At 41.8% G+C, this 27,038-nt stretch overlaps 1 protein-coding gene across 2 annotated transcripts in view; it reads right to left on the bottom strand.

The window, feature by feature from the left end:
* Positions 1 to 27,038, bottom strand: part of RNF32 (ring finger protein 32) — a 45,958-nt gene that overhangs the window by 6,236 nt on the left and 12,684 nt on the right. For both annotated transcript variants that reach the window (XM_028094670.1, XM_028094671.1), the window contains exons 4-6: positions 24,789 to 24,821; positions 24,123 to 24,247; positions 23,836 to 23,944 (exon numbers count right to left, since the gene is read on the bottom strand). In XM_028094670.1, the coding sequence (XP_027950471.1) occupies positions 23,836 to 23,944; positions 24,123 to 24,247; positions 24,789 to 24,821 (267 nt within the window). The remainder of the gene's footprint in view (positions 1 to 23,835; positions 23,945 to 24,122; positions 24,248 to 24,788; positions 24,822 to 27,038) is intronic.

Below are 27,038 nucleotides of genomic sequence, written 5' to 3'. Positions count from 1 at the left end.
AACGGATACGTTATGCGTGATAATAGATCTATGTTTGCCCGGATGACTGCAGGAACCCCGACTGTTCTGACATGTGGATGAGTTCTTGCAGCTTGCGATAAAGCACCTTAGATGGAAACATAGCTGATATGCTCTGAATAGCTGTGTTTGGTGACTCCCAAGGGGCCCTGGTGAGACCCTAAGTGTCACCGCACCCAGGTGCGTCTCCTCCTGCCTTCACCAGGGCTGTTGGCACATGCCTCGTTGCCTTTATTACTACAGACTTGGTGGCTGGGAGTGCTGGGCCTCAGGCTGTTACACCCTATGGTGTTTTTCAAGGGTTCCCACTCCATCTTAGCATTTTTCAAGGTCTTAGGATGTGCATGACCATGGCAGGCGCTTTGGTGCTTGTGGAAAACATGGGCTTGCCAGTTTTTGCAGATGCAGCCAGTAAATCGGGGGAGGATGGGTCTTAATGCTCAGTGTGCCAATATGAATGCTAATTGGTGTCATACAGCAAAACAAATACATGCTCAGGATATGTTATAATATGTGAGAATTATAAACTAATTCTAGACTCAAATATTTGATTCTGCAAAAGATACCTAGTATAGAAGAAACAAATATTGCTTTAGTCATATTCCACAAGTTTTGATATGTATTTTGCTGTTAATTCAATTCAAAATATTTCCTAGTTTCTGTTACCATGTTTTCTTTACCAACAGGTTATTTAGAACTGTTTCTGAATTTCCAAATGTGTGAGATACTTCTAGTTATTTAAAAATTATTTTAAACTTCTAGCTTAAGTACACTGTGGTCAGAGACCATGCTCTACACATTTTAATTCTTTACAGTGTGATGAGAATATTTACGGGCTGTTTTATAGATGGTCTATTTGTATTTTGAAAGAGCATGTGGCTACAGTTGCTGGTGGGTGTTCCGTGTGTCCTGCTCCCGGTGCCTTGGCTTCACGTCTGTTTGCTCTGATGTCAGTACCTCATCTTTTTCTGTGTCGAGTTTTCTGTGTGCTTGTGTATCTGTGCATATATCACACACATGTTGTTCTTCTTTTCATGCATCAGAGTCTCTTCTGAGTGACCCACAGCTGGGCTTGTTCTCACTGGCACATTCAGTCTGGAGATTGCTCGTTCTGTGTTTTCTAGTTGTCCTGCCGTCGGTTTGTTTTGATCTCTGCTCTTTTCTTCAGTGGAAATTTCTATCTCTAGTTTTCTCTCTACTAATTTGAAGGTTAAAACTCCATTTCAGTTCTTTTAGCGGTTACCTTGGGAATGCATATTGAAATTATTAACGTCAAAAGTCCATCAGAATTTCCTCTTCTCACATAAGCAAGGATCTTGGAGCACCTGACCGGGATAGTCTCCTGGAGGTATGTCACTCTGGTGTGGTCAGGCTCTCTCTTCCTCTCCTTTAATCCTAGAAGACATTAGTAGTCTTGCTTTACAGAGTCAGTGCCGATTCGATTTATTCACATTTTTACCACTTTCTTTGCACTTCACCCCTTCTTGCTTCTTGGAATCTGGGATCATTTTCTTTCTTCATGAAGGGCATCTTTCAGAATTTCCTTTAGTGGAGACATTTTAGTGACACTCTCCCCATTTTTCTCTGAAATTGTCTTTTGCCTTTTTTTTTTTTTTTTTTAAGTAGTCTCAGTGCCCAGTGTGGGCCTTGAACTCATGACCCTGAGATCAGGAGTGGCGCGCTCCTCTGACTGAGCGAGCCACGCACCCCTTGCCTCTGTTCCTGACTGGAATTTTCATTTGGTACATGTAGAATCCCAGGCCAGCTGAGATGTCATGCTCAGTCCTCTGGCTTCTGCTGTTACTTCCAGCGAATCTGCAGCTTCACTAGACATGTCTTTCTTTCTTTCTTTCTCTTTTTCTTTCTTTCTTTCTTTCTTTCTTTCTTTCTTTCTTTCTTTCTTTCTTTCTTTCTTTCTTTCTTTCTTTCTTTCTTTCTTTCTCTCTCTCTCTCTCTCTCTCTCTCTCTCTCTCCCTCCCTCCCTCCCTCCCTCCCTCCCTTCCTTTCCCTTTCCCTTTCCCTTTCCTTTTCCTTTTAAAACATACTGAGGTTCTTTGGGCTTTTTAAGTCTGTGTATCTCCTTCCCATGTGAAAAATTCATAGCCTTTCTGCCTCAGGCTGTCCCCATGCTCCCTTTCCCTCCTAAATTCTGGTTCCCGGATGGAGCCCTTCATGTCCTTTCCTCAGCGTGCCACTCCCACCGGAGGTGATGGTGCAGAAGGAAAGGGAGGCATGAGGAGCTGAGGGCTCAGACTCAGTTTTGTTTAGCATTTTATCTCTCTGCATATGAGTTAAATACACATGTATGAGGTAGGAGATGCAGACTGTAATTTTGGAGATTCCACATATGAACTAAATGCTCTTATATTTGCGCTTAAAATCGGCATTGTACAGCATACAATTTATGCTGATAATTCAAAATTTTTTCTTTGCTTGGAACAACATTAAATAGCAGATAAAAACCACCAGGGCAGACTGAGACGGGGGTGGGGGGCAGGCAGACTGAGAATGGCCAGAGAAGAAAGTTTTGGTTTTGAACAAGGGTCCGAGTGTTCACTGGGCAGTGTTCCCGTGTCCCAGATTTTTCTCAGGCCAACCGTTTGCTGAGTGCCTAGGTAGAGCTCCTACTGCTCTCACCTCTACAGGAGTGCAGGCAGCTGCCGGCCACTGCTGCACCCGCACTCCCTACATGGGAACCTCCCCCGGTGCAGGCGTAGGGCCACTCACCCTGTCTGTGCAGAGTCCCTCCAGTGTGGGGTCGCGCCTCCCCACCCCGGCCCCTGTCATCTCAGCAGCCCCCCTGCCCTAAAACCCCTTGCTCCCTCCTTGGCTCCCTGTCCCCTGCATCTCTTTGTACTTTTGACTCTCACTACTTTTTGAAATTTACATTCTTAACGACACATGTTGTTTGTTGTGTGTCCCGCAGGAAGGCGGGTGCAGCAGATGGGGACCCCCTCCCCAGGAGGTGGCCCTAGGGATTTGGGGGGGGAGGGAGGGAGGTGGACAAGTTTTGCAAAGCGCAGAACCACAGGCATCAGTCACTGGAAGGGGCTTGGAACAGTTTAATTTGTATTTTCGTATCTACTCAGCCTGCCTAACAAACGTAGTATCATTTTCACACTTGTCCACAAATCATACTTTCTTTCTTAGCTGCAATTAAAAGCATTTCATAAATGAGAAAAGTAACAATTCCTTTTATATGTATTGGTGGTTAAGGACTATTAAAATGTAGGTTATTCAATCTAAACTAAATAACTTTACCATTCAGTGTTTGCGCGGTGAATGATTAACGGGATTGGTACAACAGGGTGGGAATGGCTGAGTGAGCCGGGGACCCAGGTGACCTTTAACAAGGGGGCCCCCAGCTTGCAGGAAGGCCGGGTGGGAACCAGGAGGGCTGAGCGGAGGGCTCAGAGACCCAACGGGAGCAGGGTGGGGTGGGGAGGGGGCCTGTCCTCTGATGCCAGCGTTGCCTTCTTGGAGCACTGGCCTCACCACCTCGTTGTGGGTCCCGAAGTCCTCATCCTGGGCCTCAGTCTGGAGGGTGAGATCCCTTGGGGCCTTGCGCCAAGCTTTCTTCTCATTACTTTCCTGTAGGAATTTCCCAGCCGGCCAGTCATTTACAGAGTCCCATGAGTAACTGTCCTGCTTTCTGGTTTTTCCATGCCTTCCCCACACAAGTGGCCCCTGAAGGCTGCGTGTATGCCCAGCGTGCGTGGGCTCCTCTCACGAGCGCGCTCTTCAGCTCTCACTGCCCTGGGCACTTAGCACTGGCTGGATGCTGTTATCTTTTTCCTGTGTGTATTTCTTATCTCCTCGAATGAGTTCCTTAGATTCAGAGAAGCCCCTGATTCTTGCTAAGGCCCTTAGCATTCATTTAAAAATCTTGATTTTAAGTTTACAGTAGATTAGAAATGAGGACACATATATGCCCCAACGTACATATTCTAAAGGAGTGCAGTACAGTTTCCTTTTTGGGATTAAAAAAAAAGAACAGTGCCTATGAGGACCTATGAAGTTATCTCCAACTATCAAGATTCAACAAAGCATTGGCGTTTAGCTTTTAATCATAACATGGACATTAGCTTATTAATACATATACTGAAAATCCTTCAGTATATATTTATAGCAGATTTCTAAAAGTGAACTGGTGTGACCTTATTCTTGTAGCTTCACATATTCAAAAGTTAGCAAGGGTGATATTTATAACGTTAAATCAACATATACTTATCAACCACCTATTGCGGCCAATTCAAAGCCATGTCCTAAGTGTAGCTATTATTAACTATTTCTTAAATCTCAAGTTCTTATGTGTTCAGCCCCTTCTTGCTTTCTTTATTTCCTTATTGTTATTTGGGTCAGATGTCCTTAGTAATTGAAAGGGCAAAAACTGGCAAAAAAAAAAAGACAGTTGAGTTCTAGTTTTTAAACCAATGATTATTAATTCTACAGAAACAAAGTGTGTAAAATATTCAGTTTCAAAAAGAATGAACGTCTTCATATATTTTTCCTTTTAAGTCTCATATTTCAGATATTTGATAAGTAAGAGTTTAGCTTATTGATATGTAAAGCAATTACTGGTCATTTACAAGTAACATACTGGCTAAACATTAAAAAAAAATATACTAACAAAAGTACCCAGGTGAACTTTGTCTGCCCGGGAGGCCTCTCTAAGTGATCCGTCTGGATGTCAGCAAATTGCTTACTAATGTGTTGACTTATGACCACCCTCAAAAGCAAAATGAAAAGCCTGGAATTTACAGCATATCAATGAATCAGTTGATAAGCTTTTACTGGTTTAATATCCCCCCAGTCTTGCTGCTTGGAGCCACTTCAAGTTAGCAACAGAATGTTTGCCATCTCTATGTGATAAAGGAAGTCAAAGGACTAAACAAACTTTAAGACCATTATGCTGTTTGGTGAGATGTCAATGAAAAAAGTAAGAGAAATCTCATGTAGGTGGGTGTGGGAGCAGGCAGCCCCTCAAGTCAACCACGGCATCTGACAAATCACTAACCTTACTTTTTAAACAATGCTCAGGACTTTTAGCTTGGGTGGAGATAGTATAATGCATTTGAAAAGTTTTAATTGCAGCAATAAAAGACCATACCTCAGTTATATGACATATGCTAGCAGAATTTCTAGATAAGGATCAAAGGCATTCAAGAACCAAGCACTGCATTGTGGGCAACACTCGGGCTTTCTGTACACTCTGGTGACAGGTAGGAGCACAGCGGCTTTCCTGACCTCCCCAGGCAGCAGTGGTCGGAGCTCACTGACACGTGTTGCGAGAGTGCCCCAGGACTGCTGTGCCCTCCCTCACAGCCCCAGTGCCCGCTCAGACAAAGGCACTGCTGACTCTGACCCTCTCGGGGACAAAATCCAACACTTGATCTGTTCAGTTCTTTACACAGGACTACAATCTATTTAAAAGAACCCACATCATAACATGATCACTTAGTTCTCGTTTAGTTTGTTAGGAATGTGCCAATGATATTTTAAAGCAAGGCAAATCTGCAAAAAGAAATTCTCCGTGTAAGGAAGCATTACTATTTGTAGAAAGACGACCTCAGTATTTTATTAATTAGTTAACATCAAACAGGTGCGTGGAAACCAAAGTAAGAAGAGACTTCATTAATCCCCTGTAACAGAGGAAGGAAAAGGCAAGGCCAGAGTTCTGTTACAAGAAAGAGGTCAATATATAAAAACAGAAGGACCGGAGCTAATCTAATCGACAGTATTAAAAACATGTCCATCTTGGCGAGATCTTGAAGCTCTAAACAAAACAAGCACCTCCTAATTTATTATGCCTAAAAATGTCACACTATTCTCCCTCTTTGCCTTTCTTTCCTAGTAATTATAGACTTTTTTCCCTGAAGGTAGCATATTGTTACTGCACATTTTGCTTTGTAAACTTGCCAGTTTCTCAAATTCAAACATTAGATGTCTAACAGTTCACTGATCTGCAGTTCCATGCACATGTAGGTGGTGGGGAGGGTGGCGGGTGGACAGGCATATGAAAAGGCACAGGCGTCAGAAGGCAGAACCACGAGGCAAACTTCTGGAGGAAAACCTGGCATTTCTGGAATGTCACTGACTATGTTACAAAGCTAGGCTCCCACCCAGAGGAGCCTTGAGAAAGTCATTGTTCATTCTGGCTTTGGAATTTATTTATTTATTTTTTTAAAGGTGGATTACTAGGGAAGTTACACACACTGCTTCTCCTGAAGTGGGACTTGAGTGCACACGTTCAGTTCTGACACTAGCAAGATGGCTGTAATGAGAACCCAAGACCGAGAGTTGTATTTTTATTTCAAATATCTTAGTATGTGCTTTCTAGATTTTCAAGCTTCTTGTTACTGGTGAGCTTATGTTCTTTTTTTTTTTTAATTGTTTATTTGAGAGAGTGTGTACGAGCAAGTGCAAGCTGGGGGAGGGGCAGAGGGAGAGAGTCTCAAGCAGACTCCCCACTGAGCGCGGAGCCTGATGTGGGGCTCGATCTCATGACCCTGAGATCAAGACCTGAGCCGAAATCAAGAGCTGGACACCCAGCCGACTGATCTACCCAGATGCCCCACCATTATCCTTTTTTATTGTATGTCCATTAACAAATTGGTGTAGCTCTAGGTATTTTTAGTACTTTTGTCCTTTAATCTACATACAGAGTAAAGAGTTTACCACCCCATCATATTATATTATTAGAGGAATCTGAATTTGCCTACATACTTACTTTTACTCGTGTGTTGTATATAGTCATATATTTTCACGTTACTAATTAGCACCCTTTCATCTCAGCTTGAGGAAGACCTTTTTATATTCTTGTAAGGCAGACCTCGGGGTGATGACCTCCCTCAGTTTTGTTTGTCTGGGAACATCTTTATATGTCCTTCATTTCTTTCTTTTTTTAAATTTTTTATTTTATTATGTTAGTCACCATACAGTACATCATTAGTTTTTGATGTAGTGATCACGATCCATTGTTTTCGTGTAACACCCAGTGCTCCATGCAGAACGTGCCCTCCTTAATACCCATCACCAGGCTAACCCATCCCCCCACCCCCTCCCCTCTAGAACCCTCAGTTTGTTTCCCGGAGTCCATCGTCTCTCATGGTTCGTCTCTCCCTCCGATTCCCCCCTTCATTTTTCCCTTCCTTCTCCTAATGTCCTCCACGCTGTTCCTTATGTTCCACAAATAAGTGAAACCATATGATAATTGACTTTCTCTGCTTGACTTATTTCACTTAGCATCATCTCCTCCAGTCCCATCCATGTGGATGTACAAGTTGGGTATTCATCCTTTCTGATGGCTGAGTGATATTCCATTGTATATACGGACCACATCTTCTTTACCCATTCATCTGTTGAAGGGCATCTCAGCTCCTTCCATAGTTTGGCTATTGCGGACATTGCTGCTATGAACATTGGGGTGCATATGGCCCTTCTTTTCACTACATCTGTGTCTTTGGGGTAAATACCCAGGAGTGCAATTGCTGGGTCATAGGGTAGCTCTATTTTTAAATTTTTGAGGCACCTCCACACTGTTTTCCAAAGTGGCTGTACCAACTTGCATTCCCACCAACAGTGTAAGAGGGTTCCCCTTTCTCCACAACCTCTCCAATATTTGTTCTTTCTTGCCTTGTCAATTTTTGCCATTCTAACTGGTGTAAGGTGGTATCTCAATGTGGTTTTGATTTGAATTGCCCTGATGGCTAATGATGATGAACATTTTTTCATGTGTCTGTTAGCCATTTGTATGTCTTCTTCAGAGAAGTGTCTGTTCATATCTTCTGCCCATTTTTTGACTTGATTATTTGTTTTCTTGGGTGTTGAGTTTGAGAAGTTCTTTTTTTTTATTTCTTTTTTTTTAATTTTATTTATTAGAGAGAGAGAGAATGAGAGACAGAGAGCATGAGAGGGAAGAGGGTCAGAGGGAGAAGCAGACTCCCTGCTGAGTAGGGAGTCCGATGTGGGACTCGATCCCGGGACTCCAGGATCATGACCTGAGCCGAAGGCAGTCGCTTAACCAACTGAGCCACCCAGGCACCCGAGTTTGAGAAGTTCTTTATAGATCTTGGATACCAGCCCTTTATCTATGATGTCATTTGCACATATCTTCTCCTATTCTGTGTGTTGCCTCTGTTTTGTTGACTGTTTCCTTTGCTGTGCAGAAGCTTTTTATCTTGATGAAGTTCCAAAAGCTCATTTTTGCTTTTGTTTCACTAGCCTTTGGAGATGTATCTTGAAAGAAGTTGCTGTGGCTGATGTCAAAAGGGTTGCTGCCTGTGTTCTCTGGGATTTTGATGGATACCTGTCTCACATTGAGGTCCTTCATCCATTTTGAGTTTATCTTTGTATATGGTGTTACAGAATGGTCAAGTTTCATTCTTCTGCATGTGGCTGTCCAATTTTCTGAGCACCATTTATTGAAGAGACTGTCTTTTTGCCAGTGCATATTTTTTCCTGCTTTGTTGAAGATTATTTGACCATAGAGTTGAGGGTTCATATCTGGGCTCTCTATTCTGTTCCATTGGCCTATAGGTCTGTTTTTATGCCAGTACCATGCTATCTTGGTGATCACTGCTTTGTAATATAGCTTGAAATCGGGCAACGTGATGCTCCCAGCTTTGTTTTTCTTTTTCAACATTTCCTTGTTGATTCGGGGTCTTTTCTGATTCCATACAAATTTTAGGATTGCTTGTTCCAGCACTTTGAAAAATGTCATTGGGATTTTGGTCGGGATGGCATTGAAGGTATACATTGCTCTGGGTAGCATAGACATTTTAACAATGTTTATTCTTCCAATCCATGAGCATGGAATGTTTTTCCATCTTTTTGTGTCTTCTTCAATTTCTTTGATGAGTGGTCTGTAGTTCCTAGAGTTTAGATCCTTTACCTCTTTGGTTAGGTTTATTCCGAGGTATCTTATGGTTTTGGTGCTATAGTAAATGGAATTGTTTCTCTAATTTCTCTTTCTATAGTTGCATTGTTAGTGTATAAGAAAGCAACTGATTTCTGTGCATTGATTTTGTATCCTGCCACATTACTGAATTGCTGTATGAGTTCTAGTAATTTGGGGGTGGAGTCTTTTGGGTTTTCCACATAAAGTATCATGTCGTCTGTGAAAAGAGAGCGTTTGACTTCTTCTTTGCCAATCTGAATACCTTTTATTTCTTTTTGTTGTCTGATTGCTGTTGCTAGGACTTCTAGTACTATGTTGAACAATAGTGGCGAGAGTGGGCACCCTTGTTGTGTTCCTGATCTTAAAGGAAAAGTCTCAGCTTTTCCCCATTGAGGATGATATTCGCTGTGCGTTTTTCATAGATGGATTTTATGAACTTGAGGAATGTTCCCTCTATCCCTATACTCTGAAGAGTTTTAATAAGGAAAGGATGCTGTATTTTGTCAAATGCTTTTTCTGCATCAATTGAGAGGACCATATGGTTCTTCTCTCTTCTCTTATTAATGTGTTCTATCACATTGATTGATTTGCGAATGTTGAACCACCCTGGCATCCCAGGGATAAATCCCACTCGGTCGTGGTGGATGATCCTTTTAATGTATTGTTGGATCCTACTAGCTAGGATTTTGTTGAGGATTTTGGAATCCATATTCATCAAGGATATCGGTCTGAAATTCTCCTTTTTGATGGGGTCTTTGCCAGGTTTGGGGACTAAGGTAATGCTGGCCTCATAGAATGAGTCTGGAAGCTTTCCTTCTGTTTCTATTTTTTGAAACAGCTTCAGGAGAATAGGTATTATTTCTCCTTTGAATGTTTGGTAGAATTCTCCATGGAATCCAACAGGCCCTGGACTCTTTGTTTTTTGGGAGGTTTTTCATCACTGCTTCAATCTCGTTACTGGTTATTGGCCTATTCAGGTTGTCAGTTTCTTCCTGTTTCAGTCTCAGCGTTTATATGTTTCCAGGAAGGCCTCCATTTCATCCAGATTGCTCAGTTTATTGGCATATAGTTGTTGATAATAATTTCTAATAATTGTTTCTATTTCCTTGGTGTTAGTTGTGATCTCTCCCCTTTCATTCATTATTTTATTCATTTGGGTCCTTTCTCTTTTCTTTTGGATAAGTCAGGCCAGTGGTTTATCAGATCTTATTAATTCTTTGAAAGAACCAGCTTCTAGTTTCGTTGATCTGATCTACTGTGTTTCTGGTTTCTAATTCGTTGATCTCTGCCCTAATCTTAATTATTTCTCTTCTAATGCGTGGCTTAGGCATCATTTGTTGCTTTTTCTCTAGTTCTTTAAGGTGTAGAGTTAGTTGGTGAATTCGGGATTTTTCTATTTTTTGAGTGAGGCTTGAATGGCTATGTATTTCCTCCTTAGGACCGTCTTTGCAGTATCCCATAGGTTTTGGATCAATGTGTTTTCGTTCTCATTGGTTTCCATGAATTGTTTAAGTTCTTCTTTGATTTCCTGGTTGACCCAGACATTCTTGAGCAGAGTAGTCTTTAGCTTCCAAGTGTTTGAATTTCTTCCAAATTTTTTCTTGTGATTGAGTTCCAGTTTTAAAGCATTATGGTCTGAGAATATGCAGGGAATAATCTCTGTCTTTTAGTATTGGTTGAGACCTGATTCGTGACCCAGTGTGTGGTCTATTCTGCAGAAAGTTCCATGTGCATTTGAGAAGAATGAGTATTCTGTTGTTTTAGGGTGGAATGTTCTGTATATATCTATGAGGTCCATCTGGTCCAGTGTGTCTTTCAAAGCTCTTGTTTCTTTGTTGATTTTCTGCTTAGATGATCTGTCTATTGCTGAGAGTGGAGTATTGAGGTCTCCTACAATTACCGTATTATCATCAATATGACTCTTTATTTTGGTTAACAGTTGGCTTATGTAGATGGCTGCTCCCATGTTGGGGGTATAGATATTTATAATTGTTAGATCTTCTTGTTGGATAGACCTTTTAAGAATGATATACTGTCCTTCTGTGTCTCTAACTACAGTCTTTAGTTTAAAATCCAATTTGTCTGATATAAGAATTGCTACCCCAGCTTTCTTTTGAGGTCCGTTGGCATGGAAGTTGCATCTCCATCCCTTCACTTTCAGTCTGGATGTATCTTTAGGTTCAAAATGAGTCTTTTGTAGACAGCATATGGATGGGTCCTGTCTTTTTATCCAGTCTGCGACCCTGTGCTGTTTTATGGGAACATTTAGGCCGTTCATGTTGAGAGTGATTATTGAAAGATATGAATTTATTGTCATCATGTTGCCTGTGAAGACCTTGTTTTTATAGATTGTCCCTGTAAATTTCTTTTCTATATCACTTCTTGGGGTCTTTCTCCTTTTGTAGAATCCTCCTTAATATTTCTTGCAGGGCCGGCTTAGTGGTCACATATTCTTTCAGTTTTTACCAGTCTTGGAAGCTCTGCATCTCTCCATCCATCCTAAATGACAGCCTTGCCAGATAAAGTATTCTTGGCTGCATGTTCTTCTTGTTTAGTACCCTGAATATGTCTTGCTGGACCTTTCTGGCTTGCCAGGTCTCTGTGGATAGGTCTGATGTTATTCTGATATTCTTCCCTCTGTACGTAAGGAATCTCTTCCCCCTAACTGCCCTTAAGATGGTTTCCTTGGTTCTAAGATTTGCGAGTTTTACTATTACATGCCGGGGTGTTGGCCTGTTTTCCTTGATCTTGGGAGGGGTCCTCTCTGCCTCTAGGACATGAATGTTTGTTTCATTCCCCAGATTAGGGAAGTTCTCAGCTACGATTTGCTCAAATATATCTTCTTGTATTTTCTCTCTCTCCACCCCCTCCAGTATTCCAATAATTCTGACATTGGAACGCTTCATGTTGTCACTTATTTCTCTGGTTCTATTTTCATGGATTCTGAGTTGTTTTTCCCTGGCCTCCTCTTTTCCCTTTTTATCTATTAAATGGTCTTCCAGGTCACTAATTCATTCTTCTGCCTCACTTACCCTAGCTGTTAGATTATCTAGATTAGATTGGATCTCACTGATAGCATTTGTAAATTCTGCCAATTCAGCTTTCATTTCTGCCCTTAAAGACTCAATGTTGCCATTAATTGATTTCTCCATTCTAGCTATTGTCTTCATAATTGCTAGCCTGAATTCCATCTCCGACATCTTGGTTATATCTTAATCCATTTGTAAATCTGTGGCATAAATCATAATCTCTGAGACTTTCCTATTTTGGGGGTTCCTCCTCCTAGTCATTCTGTTGAAGGGTGTTTGAGGGAATGTATAGAGTCCAAATTATTGACCACAACCCAAGCAAGATGCACTTGTTTTCTAGGGACCTTAGGGTTGCTGGCCTCTTGTTTTCCCAGCCTGTCTTCTGGGGGAGGGGCCTGCCACGCTGTTACTCAGGCAACCCTGTTTAGGCAGAGTTGCCCTGCCCCCTGTGGTGGGGGATGGGCTCAGTGAAAACCGGTTTTTTGGGGCTTTTGTTCTCTGGCAGCTTTCCCTGGCGGCTTTCCGAGTCTCTTCCGAGAGTCAGAGCAGAAGAGACCGTTTCCAACCCTCTGCCTCAGAGCAGAGAGATTGCAGTCTGTTCTTCAGTGGGCTCTCCAGGTCACACTCTCTCCGTTTCTGTCTGTGCTGCTATAAACTGCAGTGTCCTGGGTTGTGCACCCCTCCGCAGCGCTCCCTCCCAGTCCTCGCCTCCAGGTTGGGGCTCGTCTCTGCCCTTTGTGTTTCTAGAACTGCCAGCTGCCCCCAGTTCGCACGTGCAGCCCCGCCACTTGGGATTTCAGTCCCCGGGGGCTTCCTAAAGTCCTTATCCCGCCGCTACTGGTCTGCCAGTCTGTGCCCTGTCCCCAGCGCCGGAGGCTATTGCTCACCGGCGGTGTAGGATCCGGACAGCCAGTGTTCCTCCCCCTTCTCTTTATCTTCTGATATCTGCCCGCGGAATCACGGCTCCCCACTTTGTACCTCGAAACCAACCGCCTGCGATATTCTGTTTGCAGAGATCCAGATATGTCTTCTTACATCTCAGGCTGATTTCGTGGGTGTTCAGAGTGGTCTGGTAGATATCCGGCTCAATTCCAGGACCAGTTGGAATAGGGTCCCCTCCTCCTCTGCCATCTTTTCCCCCCTCTCTCCTTCATTTCTGAAGCACACCTTTGCCAGAGAGAGTGTTGTTGGTTGAAGTTTTTCCTTTCAGCACTCTGAAAATTTTGTGCCACTCTCTCCTGGCCTGCAAGGTCTCTGCTTAGAAATCTGCTGACAGCCTTATGGGTGTTTCCCTGTGAGTTTGGAATTTTTTTTCTCTTGCTGCTTTTAAGATTCTTTGGTTTTTGAGTTTTATTGTGATATATTTTGGGGAAGATCTCTCTCTCTATTTTTTAAAGATTTTATTGATTTATTTGAGAGAGAGAGCACACAAGTATGGGGGAGGGGCAGAGGGAGAAGCAGACTCCCCGCTGAGCAGGGAGCCCGACCCAAGGCTCAATCCCAGGACCCCAGGATCATGACCTGAGCAGAAGGCAGATGCTTAACTAACAGAGCCACTCAGGTGTCCCAGGGAAGATCTCTTTAAATTGAGTTTGTTTGGTGATTCTGAGCTTCATGAACTTGACTATCCAAATCTCTCACCGATTTGGGAAGTCCTCAGCCATTATTTCTTTTGACAAGTGTTCTGCCCCTTCCTCTCTCCTCTGAGACTCTCATAATTCACAGATTGTTTCCTTGGATGGTATCACAAAGGTCACATATGCTTTCTTCACTCTTTTTCATTCTTTTTTCTTTGTTTTCCTCTGATTGGATAATTTCAAAATTCCTTTCTTCTAATTCACAGACTCTTCCTTCTGCTTGATCCATTCTGATGGTGGTACTATCTCTGTTCTTCAGCTCCAGAACTTATTTGGTTTTTTGTTGTTATTTCTCTCTATTGAGCTTGTCATTTTGTTCATGTATTATTTTCCTGATTCCATCAAATGCTCCTCTTGTATTTTTTTGCACCTCACTGAGCTTCCTTCCAACACCTGTTTCAAATTCTTTACCAGGTAAGCTCTAGCTCTCCATGTCTTTGGTTGGTTACTGGAAGGTTGCTGAGATCCTTTGGTGGTGTCATGTCTCCCTGATTTTCATGTTTCTTCCAGTCCTGCATTGCTGTCATCAAACCCAAGTAGCAGTTGCCTCCTATGTCTTTACTGACTGGCGTCAGGAGAGAAGTACTTTCTGTCAGCCCTGTATGGGTTCTGAGGCTTTCTCAGACCTTCTGTGGATACACATAAGATGCTCCACATCTTGCTCCCTCTTGTGGAAGAATTCTTATGAGTGTATGCCTTCTCTGGATTCTGCATCACGCCAGGCCAGGGGCTAATGGCCTCCCTTTGGCTTTCCCAAGGGTGATGCTAAAGCTCAAGTGTGTGGCCTCTCCCTGGCCCACAGATTCGGGCTGGTTTTCCACATGTGCTTACTAGCTGTCTGCCAGAGATTGCTCTCACCATCAGCAGTGTACACAGGGAGCCAGCCACAGGGTGTGGGTGAGGCACGTGCAGCACTGGGGGCCATGTGGGGGGATCTGCAGGTGAGGCACCCCCAGTGGGGCTTCTTGATGGAGGCCGCAACAGTCAGTAGGATCCTTGTCTTTTTCATGCCCTCAGGGAGTCCCGTCTACTGCTCTTTCAGCCTCTTCCCACCCCCAGTCACGCAGCTCATGACTCAGTACCCTGGATGGAAGGATGAGTCCCTTTGGCAATGTCCCACACAGCCGAAGAAGCTGGGTGCTCACTCACATGCTCTCACATTCCCCTGCAGGAGAAATCATGGGCAAGAAGATCTCTCTTGGCCCTGAGCTGTGTGTCCTTGGGGGAGCGGTGACATGGGTAAGGCGTAACTCCTCCTCTGACCCTCTCCATAGCATTCCCTTGAGTGTTGTGGAACTTTTCCTTTGGAAACCTGGACTTTACAAAGGCTCTCTTATATAGTGGGTAATTGTCTGAGGCAATGCTCTCCAGGGGCTCACAGACTGTGGCCAAGAGGGGCTAGAGCAGGTTCATGGGACACTTCAGGGTCCACAGGAACTGAAGTGTGTATCCCTTGTTACTGGACACGTGGGTGGGTGAGACTCCTGGGTCTCTTGGTCTGTGAGGCTGGATCCCACAGTTCCTACAGAGGCACTCTTACTTGTGGTTGGATGCCAGACTGTTGTTGCTGGTGGTGGGGGGGGGGGCGTGGATATGAGTGAGGAATATTTTATTGGCCATGTTGCTGATGTCACCCCCAGAAAATATTTTTTTCCTGATCAGTATTTATACATTCCTTGTTAAATTTATTTTTAGGTGTTAACTATTATGAAAGGGATCCTTTTCCATTGCAATTTGTATGTGATTCTTGTTGCTCTATAGGAAACAATTATGGCATATTTATCTTGAATTTGGACATCTAATAGTTCTAATAATTTTTCAAATGATTTTATTATTTTAAATCCATGTGTATAGATAATATATGTACTGTGTATCATATAATACATCCAAACACACACACACACACACATTGTATTTTGTTTTCTTGTATTATTCCATTGGCAAGGATTGGCCAAAGTGTGATGATAGTGGGTAACCTATTTTGCGTCTTTAGGGTGTCACTATCTAAAAAATATGTTTTTAGGGGCGCCTGGGTGGCTCAGTTGGTTAAGCGACTGCCTTTGGCTCAGGTCATGATCCTGGAGTCCCGGGATCGAGTCCCACATCGGGCTCCCTGCTCAGCAGGGAGTCTGCTTCTCCCTCTGACCCTCTTCCCTCTCGTGCTCTCTATCTCTCATTCTCTCTCTCTCTCTCTCAAATAAATAAATAAAATCTTTTAAAAAAAATATGTTTTTAGTTTCTGATGTATGGTCTTTACTGTGATAAGGAAATATCACTTAGCTTTAGATTGCTGTCATTATTAGGAATGGCTATTTAGTATATTTTCAGTAAGGATTGAGATGATTTCATATAATTTTTCTCAGTCATTTTTATATATTTCTTTCCATGTTTCCTATTTTGATAGGAGGTAATTTTAATTATAATTTCAGATTTAAGAGCATGAATTTGCATATAAGTCTTTTATTTTAAAATGATTTCCACATATATGGTTATACCTCCCATTCTGTGTGTCTGCATTCTGTTTTATCTGTTTTAACCCTGGTGAGACTTTACCTTGTACTTGTTATTTTTTAAACACTGATGAGATATTCACTTCTAGTTTCTTTTTCCCCAAATACCAGCTATTGGCTTGACTTACTGTTTTTACTTTTATCCTAATAAATTACTTCTTTCATCTTTATACTTTCTACTTCCTACATTTAAAAATTCTTTAGTGTTTAAATAGTTTTCTGATTTGAGTGGTTAGTTCATTATTTTTCATCTCTCTTGTTTTATAATAAATATGCTTAACACTAATTGCCCTCTAAGTATAGCGTTAGCTGGATACCACAGAATGCTAGTGTGGTCACTGTCATGAGCATCAGGACAGTGTGTAATTTAGACTCTGATTTTCCAGATGCACTTTAATACTCATTTATTTTATTGTGATTTTCTATTTTTTATGGCTTTTGCCTTTTTTTAAAAAAAGATTTTACTTATTTATTTGAGAGAGAGAGTACGAGCAGGGGGGAGGGTCAGAGGGTGATGAAGAAGCAGACTACCCAATAAGCAGGGAGCCTGGACTCAGAGCTCGATTCCAGGACCCTGAGATCCTGACTTGAGCCAAAGGCAGATGTTTAACTGACTGAGTCACCCAGGTGCCCTGTGATTTTCTATTTTATTTCTTTTTTTTGCATTTGCCTCATTTATTTTTGAGCATGCCTTTATATAGGGCATTTTTATTTCATTTGATTTAAATGTATCTCTTATAAGCAGATAGTAGTGGATTTTTTTCAGTGTAATTCAAGTTTGTTATTTAATAGGGAAATTCATCTCAATCATGTTTGCTATATTTACTGGTATATCTTAACCCTATCATTCTACCTTTTCTACTTATTATTCTTTCTTGTTGCCTTTTCTTAGAAATCTTTTACTACCCCCATGTATATATCTACCTTGGTCTTTACAGTGGCTGTGTAATAATCACCGTGTGGATGTTCCTTGGTGGCGGACTCTTTGGCTGTTTATGGTTCTTTCTCTTTTATAATTATTGCTATAGGGAACATAGTCATGGATACATCTCAGCAAACATGTATATCTGTAGGGTGACTTCTAGATGAGGCCTCAAAGAACTGTCAGCCAGAAGGATGGACATTCTTCATCCTACCAATGGCTTATAAGAATGTCCATTTCCCCCTGTTCTCATCAATACTAGATAATTATTATCATATTTTCCAATTCTTGTGAATCTAAGAGGTGAAACATGTTCTTATTTTTGTTTAGTTTTTTTTTTTTAATTAGGAGTCAGTTTGAACATCTTTTTATATAGTAACCATACATCTGTAGTCCTTCTTCTGTAAACTGGTTGTCACATACTAAGGAAATTTGCTCCTGGTCCTTTGAATTACAAATATGTTTGCTTGATTTGTCATTGGTCTTAATTTTTTCTCCCTATACATAGGTGTGCTTATTAGCAGTCAGTTCCTTCATGGTGTGTGTGTGTGTGTGTGTGGTTTTAAAATCCTACTAGAAAGGTCTTTCCCACTCCCAGATCATAAATTTATAATGCTTTCTTCTAAAAGCATTATGTTCCATTTTCCTGTTTAATTGTTTCATACAGAGTATATTTTGGTATAAGTTGTGAAACCTATTTCTGTTTATACCCTCTTTCTTCTCCCATTCTCCCTTTCCTTCTGATTCCCAGTCCACTGCCTTGGATTTAGAAACTGTGCACCCTACTCCAACACTGCTAGAGTTTATCCTTACATTTTAGTTGTTAACATTTTGCTACAGTGTATTCTCTCTTTTGTATGTAGGTACATATGTCTGAGTGTGTGACCTCTTTAAGGGTTGGCTGCAAACATCACCACACACTACCTCTACCTAAATCCTTCTGCATGTGCCTCCTAAGAACCAGGACACCAAACCTGACAGCGACAATACTGTAAACACCCTGCAGAGATTTAACATTGACATACTGCCATCATAAGAACGATCCATATTCCCACCCTCAAATATCCCAGTTATCACACGTTTTTGTTTTAGTTTTGACCCAGGAGCCAACCGAAGACTTGTCATTACATCTTAATTTTATAGTTCTCAGACTTCTTTATTCTGGAACATTCCTCAGCCATTTCTTTTGTCTTTATGACATTGATATTTTATAGTCCAAGCCAGCTGTCTTACAGGCTATTCCTCATTTTGGATTTACCTGATCACATGCTTTCTTGATTGGGTTCAGGTTGAGCATTTTTGGCATGGAAGTGCAAAGGTGATGTTTTGTTCTGGTGCACTCCGTGCGCATTAGGAGCACATGGTGTCATGAGTCCAGTTATCGGTAATTTCATTTGTTGGGCTGAGAGGTCTGTCGGACCTTTCCAATGTAAAGACTTCTCATACTCTTTGTAAATTATACGTAATGTGTGGGTCGACACTTTGAGACTGTGTGAATATCGTATTCCTCAACAATCTTTCACCCAGTAGTTTATAGTAATTTAATTTATTGATATAAGTTCTCTACAAACTATCACTTGTGTATATATCCACATGGTCTGGATGCATCTACACAGTCCTGGGTAATGTGAAATTCAATAGACTTGTTCAGTAATTTTCAGATTTCATTAAAACACATTGGCATTTAAAATTATAAATTAAGATTGTAGATTAACATGTCCTAGACCATGCCAATAGGTCAGCAGGAGAGTTTGAAAAAGGTAGGAAAAATTCATTCAATTGCAAGAGCCATTCACTAAATGACTAAGAAGTGGTCTCTGTAAGAAAGGACAGCCTCTGGGCTCTGACCACATAGACATTCAGACACACAGCTGTCCCCTTCTTTACAGTCTCACCTTTCACAGTTTTGGTTACCCGTTGCCAACCATGGTCCTGGAGCAGAAGACCCTCCCCTGACACATCGTCAGAAGGTCAGGCTACACTGACGCTGTGTCACACGCCTGCGTCACTCACCTCCCTTCATCTCGTCCTGGGGGCATTTCGTCATCTCAGGTCATTACAAGAAGAGTGAGTGCAGGACAGTAAGATATATTGAGAGAGAGAGTCCAGAGTCACATAACTTTTTTTATAGTATATTGTTATAATTGTTCTATTTTATTATTTGTTGTTCATTTCTTACTGTGCCTAATTTATAAATTGAATTTTATCATAGGTATGTATGTATAGGAAAAAACGTAGTCTATACAGGGTTTGGTACCATCTGCGGTTTCAGGCATCAACTGGGGGTGTTGGAACACATCCCCCAGGGCAAAGGGAAGACAGCTGTGTAAGGCATGTACCCGTATAGGCAATCAGGAACAATGACAAGAGTATGTACCTACTACTAATACACTATCTGACAGTAAATGATGTCATTATTTATTTATTTATTTAGGGCAAGAGCCCCAGTGGGGGCAGAGGGGCAGAGGGAGAGAAGAATCTTAAGCAGGCTCCACACTCAGCGTGGAGCCCAACATGGGGTTTGATCTTATAACCCTGAGATCATGACCTGAGCTGAAGTCAAGAGTCAGATGCTTAACCAACTGAGCCATCCAGGTGCCCCGTCTTCATTTATTTAAAATGAGGTTTGGTGGGCACCTGGGGGGCTCAGATGGTTAAGCTTCTGCCTTCAGCTCAGGTCGTGGTCCCAGGGTCCTGGGATGGAGACCCGCATTGGGCTCCCTGCTTAGCAGGAAGCCTGCTTCTCCCTCTGCCTCTCTCTCTCTCTCTCCCTCTCTGTCTCTTATGAATAAATAAATAAAATCTTTAAAAAAATTAAAAAATAAAATGAGGTTTGGCAATCCTAAAATTTGTATGGAACCACAAAAGACCCTGAATAGCCAAAGCAGTTTTGAATAAGAAGAGCAAAGCTGGAGGCATCACAATTCCGGACTTCCAGCTCTATTACAGAGCTGTAGTGATCAAACCAGTATGGTACTGGCACAGAAACAGACACAGAGATCAACAGAACAGAACAGAAAACCCAGAAATAAACCTACAATTATATGGTCAATTAATCTTCAATGAAGAAGGAAAAAATATCCAATGGGAAAAAGACAGTCTCTTCAACAAATGGTGTTGGGAAAACTGGAGAGCAACATGCAGAAGTATGAAACTGGTCCACTTTCTTACACCACACATATAAAAATAAAATAAAAATGGATTAAGGACCTAAATGTGAGACCTGGAACCATAAAAATCCTTGAAGAGAACACAAGCAGTAATTTTCTGATGTTGGCCATAGCAACTTTTTCTAGATATGTTTCCTGAAGAAACAAAAGCAAAGATAAACTACTGGGACTACATCAAAATAAAAAGCTTCTGCACAGTGAAGGAAACTATCAGCACTACAGTGACCCTGTGACCTAGTAATTGCACTACTGGGTATTTACCCTCCAAATACAAAAACACTAATTCAAAGGGATACATGCACCCCTATGTTTATTGCAGCATTATTTATAATAGCCAAGATATGGAAGCAGCCCAAGTGTCATCGACTGATGAATGGCGAAAGAAGGTGTGGTGTATACATACAGTGAAATATTACGCAGCCATCAAAAAGAAGGAAATCTTGCCATTTGCAATAACACGGATGGAGCTAGAGGGTATTATGCTAAGTGAAAAGCAGTCAGAGAAAGACAAATACCACATGATCTCACTCATATGTGGAATTTAAGAAACAAAACAAATGAACAAAGGGGATAAAAGAGAGTGATGCAAACCAAGAAACAGACTCTTAACTCTAGAGAACCGACGGTTATCAGAGGGGAGGTGGGTGGGGGCATGGGTGAAACCGGTGATGGGGATGAAGGAGGGCACTGGTTGTGATGAGCACCGGGTGGTGTATGAAGTGCTGAGTCACTAAATTCTAATCTGATACTCTTACACTGTAGGTTAACTAACTGGATTAAAAAAAATAAAATGAGGTTTAGGTTTATAGATTTCAGTGTTTATGGCCAAATGGGTAAGTGAGTAGAGTGAGGAATGAAGAAATTGCAGAGAACATTTAGAAAACGAGCAGAGAGAGCTGAGGATTATGGAGGTAATTAAAACAATAGATAGCTGAAGCAATTATAAAATGCCTATTTGTGCAACAAATTGAGTATAACACTAAATCAATACTTTTGGGGAAGAATGATCTGAATTACAGTGTGTATCTTTGCCAAGTGTGTGTTTGCACGTTTCTGTGTTTGTGTTTGTGTTTTTCTATAGATATATAATCAGTCGAGTCTCACAACTCTGCTTTATGTGAAAGCAGAGCGTAGCCTATATTTTCAAAAATTATAAGATAATGTATGCAAATGAAAAAATATACACATAAGGTAAAATGACTGTCATCTGTAATTAAAATTTGGTAAGAGGAAAAAAACCAGTAATTTCTGATTTGAAAGCCAAGACAGTATTCCATTAGAGTCACTAAGAGTAATAACGTATTACAATGACCATCAGGCCGCAGAATGAGGCGGGCACGAGGAGAACGTACGAGAAGGCTGAAAACTCACCGCGGACGCAGTCGCTCACTGACTTAAACGTGAGTGGCCCCTAAAGAGACTGCCAGCCTCTGATGGAGAAGGAAGGCGCTGCTGAGGAACACTGATAAACTGCCCAAAAGACAGGTTTCCCATGGGGAGTGGCATTGAAGACTCCAAGTTAGGCTGAATCCATTATCTTGGTCTATAGACAAGGACTTTTTAAAACCAGACACAGAGGTCAGAGGAGTGGCGATGGAGACAGGAGGTCAGCACACCGCTCTCTAAGTAGTTAGAGCAAAGGCTCACTGTCCAAGAGAGATGAGGGTGGCACACATTCTTTTTATCCAGTAAGTTCTCAAGACTTGTAGCTGATTTGCTGTTTCTTCTGTCAAATGGATGGTGCTGAACACTGCAAAGCTTTTCTCATGTCCACCCCACAAGCAGAAATGGGAAGGGGAGCTTTCACTGGGACTCTGTCCCCTTTCCTTAAGTATCCTTTGCTCCCCAATTCATGCCATACGGTGCATGAATGACTCAGAAAATACAGTTTTTCTTATTCACATGTAGAATGGCAGATTCTCTCTCCATAGCCTCTGCTCTCCCCCCGCCTGCCTCTACTTCAGCGACCAGCAGGTGCTGCTGCAGGTGCTGCCCATCTCCTGGAGCCACCCCGCACCTGTGTCAGCTGGGGCGGACCCCTCCCGGTGCAGGGCAGGGCAGCGCTCATGGCTTCTCCACCCAGCGCTCAGGCTGCCCTTGCCGTACAGGCTCATCTCTCCACCAGTGGTTCAGTCTTCTTGTCTTCAAGATATACAGGATTTTAGGGTTATTTATTCATATATTGCATTGAACGTTGTTCTACTCTTGAGGGCAGATAAGTGTATTTTCTTAATTAAATCTGAGATTTAATGACATCACAACCAGCCAATATCCTGATTTTTTCTTGCACACACTGATGACTACATTGCTTGGACCAACTAATTGAGTGATCAGGAAGGGCCCTGGGAAACTCTGGCTTCATCCTGTTTGAGAGTCGAGCCTAAATGCGCTTAGTTTCAGGATCCCCTATGCAGTCCTGGGCACTCTCAAGGAGCCCCTCACCCAGGGCACAAACAAGGATGGTGAGGTTACAAGATGCACAGGGAGACGGCACCTCGGCCTGAGAAGGTCAGCTTGGGAGTCTGATTAAAACCACAAAGCATATGGTGAACAGCAGCCTCTTCCCCCAGAGCAAAGGACTGAGGTCTCTTAGGCTTCACATGCTGAAGGACAGAAAAGTTAGGGGGGAAAAGGGATCTTTATACAATAAAGGGTCATCTTCTATCCTTATTCCAAACGGGAGTGTGCAGGTTCACAAAACAAGTAAGTGTAGGGAAGATCTAAATAAATGGGTAAGGGATACTTCCATAAATAATGATTACAGGGAAGTGCGACTGTGAGTTTTATCTTCGTGATTTAAAGCTAACAGGACGTCAGAACACCATACTCTCACACAGTGCCGTCCAAAACAATATGGACTACGATGAGATCTGAAGCAGTTACCATAAAGGTGCACTCGGACAACATACTGACGTAATGGTTGTGCACCTCACAGGCCTACTGCACACTGTTCTTAGAGCAGCGCTGCAGGGTCAAGGTCATTACTGTCCTATCACAGACAAGGAGCCGGAGGCTTTGCCTGGAGCCACCAGCTAATGCGGGCAGGACTGAGGCTGGAGCCTGGCTCAGCTGGCTCCTTCACTCCACCGCACCCATCCTTTTCGTATGGGGTACAATGATGGAAAACTGGTAAGCCAAAAAGGAAACATAAAAGCTAGAAAATGGTTGAAAGAGAGGGTAGAAACCGAGGTTATTTATTTCTGAAACTCACATTTTGGTGACCCCGTGAGGCCCCAAAGAGACACTCAGGTAAAACTGTAGCACAGTGGGAGCTTTATTTTTAAATGAAAATTTTTTTAACATGCAGTTCAGGGGATGTGAAAAACTTAAGCTTTATCCATTCCTTTATCTGAAGAGATTATTTAAGCAAGTGTCACGAAATGGCTAAACCAAAGTTGTTTTGAATTTAACCTTCTTCCAATTTTATGAATTTTATGATTTAACTAGAAAAGAAAATCTAGAAGTATTTTACCGCCTGGGTTGGAAAGCCAGTTTATGTTGAATGGGGTTTTTAGCAGCATCCCAAACATTTGTAAAAAGCCTACGAATGAGGCGGGGGTCTTTGGGCTTCACTGACTTTGCAGGCCTCCCTGAGCCCAGTAAATCACTGGTGGGCGCATACTATTAGAGAATCAAGGATCTTGACCTACCTTTTCTTCAAAGAATTTTCGCCTCAACTTGGCATCTGTGGGAGGAACCTTTCTCCTCAGGTCTTGGTACCACTTTCTGACCACGTGTGCCCTCCAGCAGGCTTGGACCCTAGAACACAGATGTTTGAAATGACTCACTCAGAATGGCCTTAACAGGTATTTCAAGACAGGGTAAGACCCTGGGGAGGCAGTGGCCAAGGAGGGAGGCAAAATCCCTCCTTCCTTTAAAATGAGTCATCAGCTGGCGCTGCCGCAGAGTGTCTGCGGGCGAGGGGGACACTTCCTACCTGGTTGCACACTTTATTTTGAATAGCCGGGCTCCGTCGTGAATCACTCTGGTTTGATACTGGTTCTTTCTGCAGAGAGGGCAGGTTTTTTTATTTGTGAACTTCTCAAAAGCCTGGAGGCATGCCTGAAGAAAAACATTTCACTTAAAATTTTATAAGCAATTACTTATAAATAACATTTTTACTTCTAATGTAATTATAGTATTCTTTTCTCTCATCATTATGAGACAGTCCAATTTAGATTATAAAGGGAAGAAGTTTCATCAGATGTTAACACCTTCCTCATGAAACTTGTTCCAAAAATGAAATTTTACAAGAACGTACAGGCAGATACATCAAAAACTTGTGAAAACCACTTGTGTCAAGGTAGATGATCCCAGTGTAGAAGGCTACCATGCAGTCAAATCATAGGAAGCCAGCTGTCACTCACTTTGATGAACATTACTAACAGCACTGTGTTATACAAACAGTTGTGGTTCTTTTGTCACATAAAATTCGTGATCTTCAAAACAGGATGAATTGTACCGTAGCCTCAAGTCAGATTTCTAACTAAGTGGTGATTATGGATAAAATAAGTGGTTCTTCTTAGGAGACTTTAAATGAGTAAGAGCTATGAGGCTGATGTGCTGCACACTTTGGGTGGGGGGGGGAGAAGTAGTCACTCACTCTGTGAAACACATGTGAACATGAAAGCAGCACCTGTGCACGAGAAGACAAAAAAATGTTTGAAGTTTAAATTAGTTGTTAAAAGAACAGCAGCATAAATGCATTAATTAAAAGAAAAATTCTGAATGCTTAAAAGGCTGTGTTGTTTCTTTGAAAAGTTAAAAAAGCAGATTAATAACCTTGATATTTCTAATGTTTAAGTTGAGCACAGCACATGTATATAATTCAACAAGAAAAACTAAGCTAACAACAATCTGAAACATCAAACACATGATGTTTGCTAGTAAGCCATTAAAATTAGCGTATATTTACAACTTGTGAAATAGCTTTGTTTCCTGGGTAGAAGAGAAAGGATGCAAGCTGGAGTGGTGAGGGGAGGGCCCAGCCCACACGGGGGTTGTAGGGGAAGGAGGGGCAGAGGGTAGGGCTTTGTTCAACTGAGCTGCACTCCTGAATTGCTTAGCATCACACTTATTAACTGTGACATGCGTAAATTGAAACAGAGTTTCAGAAATAAATCCTGGAGACATAGGAATCACCTTTTCCTTCTTAAATGTGGGGAAAGTATGCTCACAAGAAAATGTCACCTCTCTGTGACCCAGAGTCCCCAACACACAGTGATACTCTGGGCTGTAGGAGAAGGAGGAAGGTGGGTGGTTCTTCCGGAAGGAGAGCCCGGGGATGATAGCAGGACACCAGCAGGAGTGAGCTACAAGCCTGGAGGGAGCCTGGCGAGGGGGCCGCGCTTCTCTTCTCTCAAGTGTGTGGGACCAAGACTCCCCGGGACGACTGGTCTCAGACACTTGGGCCACCTGATCTTGGTAACATTTTCCCATTTTTAATGTGACCCCCCCCCACTCTACTCTTTCCTCTTAAATAGGACAAATGGAAGAAGTATTGCAATAAACAGAACTCACAAAGTTATAAAACCTTCACTTGAAACTTACTGCCAATAAGCCTAAACTGGAAAACCTCAGTAATATGGGTCCTTTTAAATTATCACCATTTAGTCTAATAGCAGCCTTTTGTGTGCTCAAGTCCCCACTCTTTTTATTTCTTCAGATTTTTATTTAAATTCTAGTTAGTGAACATGCAGTGCAATGTTGGTTTCAGGAGTAGAATTCAGTGATTCATCACTTACGTACAACACCCAGTGCTCATCACAAGAGCCCTCCTTAATACCCAACCCCCAGGTAGCCCATCCCCCACCCTCCTCCATCCAGCAACCCTCAGTGTGTTCTCTGTCTTGAAGAGTCTCTTAATGGTTTGTTTCCCATTGTCTGTTCTAGTTCTGTAAAAAATGCTGGTGGTATTTTGATAGGGATTGCATTAAATGTGTAGATTGCTTTGGGTAGCATAGACATTTTATTTGTTCTTCCAATCCATGAGTATGCAATGCTTTCCCATTTCTTTGTGTCTTCCTCAGTTTCTTTCATAAGTGTGCTATGGTTTTCAGAGTACAGATCATTTACCTTTTTGGTTAGGTTTATTCCTAGGTATCTTATGGTTTTTGGTGTAATTGTAAATGGGATCAGTTCCTTGATTTCTTTTTCTGTTGCTTCGATATTGGTGTATAGAAATGCAATGATTTCTGTATGTTGATTTCATATCCTGTGACTTTGCTGAATTCATGTATTAGTTCTAGCATTTTTTTTGGTGAAGTCTTTTGGATTTTCTATATAGAGTATCATGTTGTATCCAAATCCTTGATGATTTGATGCCTTTTATTTCTTTTCGTTGTCTGATTGCTGAGGCTAAGACTTCCAGTACTGTGTTAAATAGCAGTGATGAGAGTGAACATCCTTGTCTTATTCCTGATTATAGAGGAAAAGCTCTCAGTTTTCCCCACTGAGGATGATTTAGCTGTGGGTCTTTTGTTTATGACCTTTATGATGTTGAGGTATGTTCTATCTATCCCTATTTTGTTGAGGGTTTTTTTTTTTTTTTATCAAGAATTGATGCTGTATTTTGTCAAATGCTCTCTCTGCATCTATTGAGAGTATCATAGGGTTCTTATCCTTTATTAATGTGGTGATCATGTTGAATGATTTGCCTATATAGAACCAGCCCTGCAGCCCAGGAATAAATCCCACTTGATTGTGGTGAATAATCCTTTTAATGTGCTATTGGATCTGATTTGCTAGTATCTTAAGAGTAGAGGATTTTTGCATCCATGTTCATCAGGGATATTGGACTGTAATTCTCCTTTTTTGGTAGGGTCTTTGATTTTAGAATCAAGGTAATGCTGGC

This window comes from Eumetopias jubatus, unplaced genomic scaffold (genome assembly GCF_037043125.1).
Source record: "Eumetopias jubatus isolate StellerSeaLion01/CBP00866 unplaced genomic scaffold, mEumJub1_p1.0 scaffold_14, whole genome shotgun sequence".
NCBI classification, from domain to species: domain Eukaryota; kingdom Metazoa; phylum Chordata; class Mammalia; order Carnivora; family Otariidae; genus Eumetopias; species Eumetopias jubatus.
This window is presented reverse-complemented; position numbering and strand designations above follow the sequence as displayed.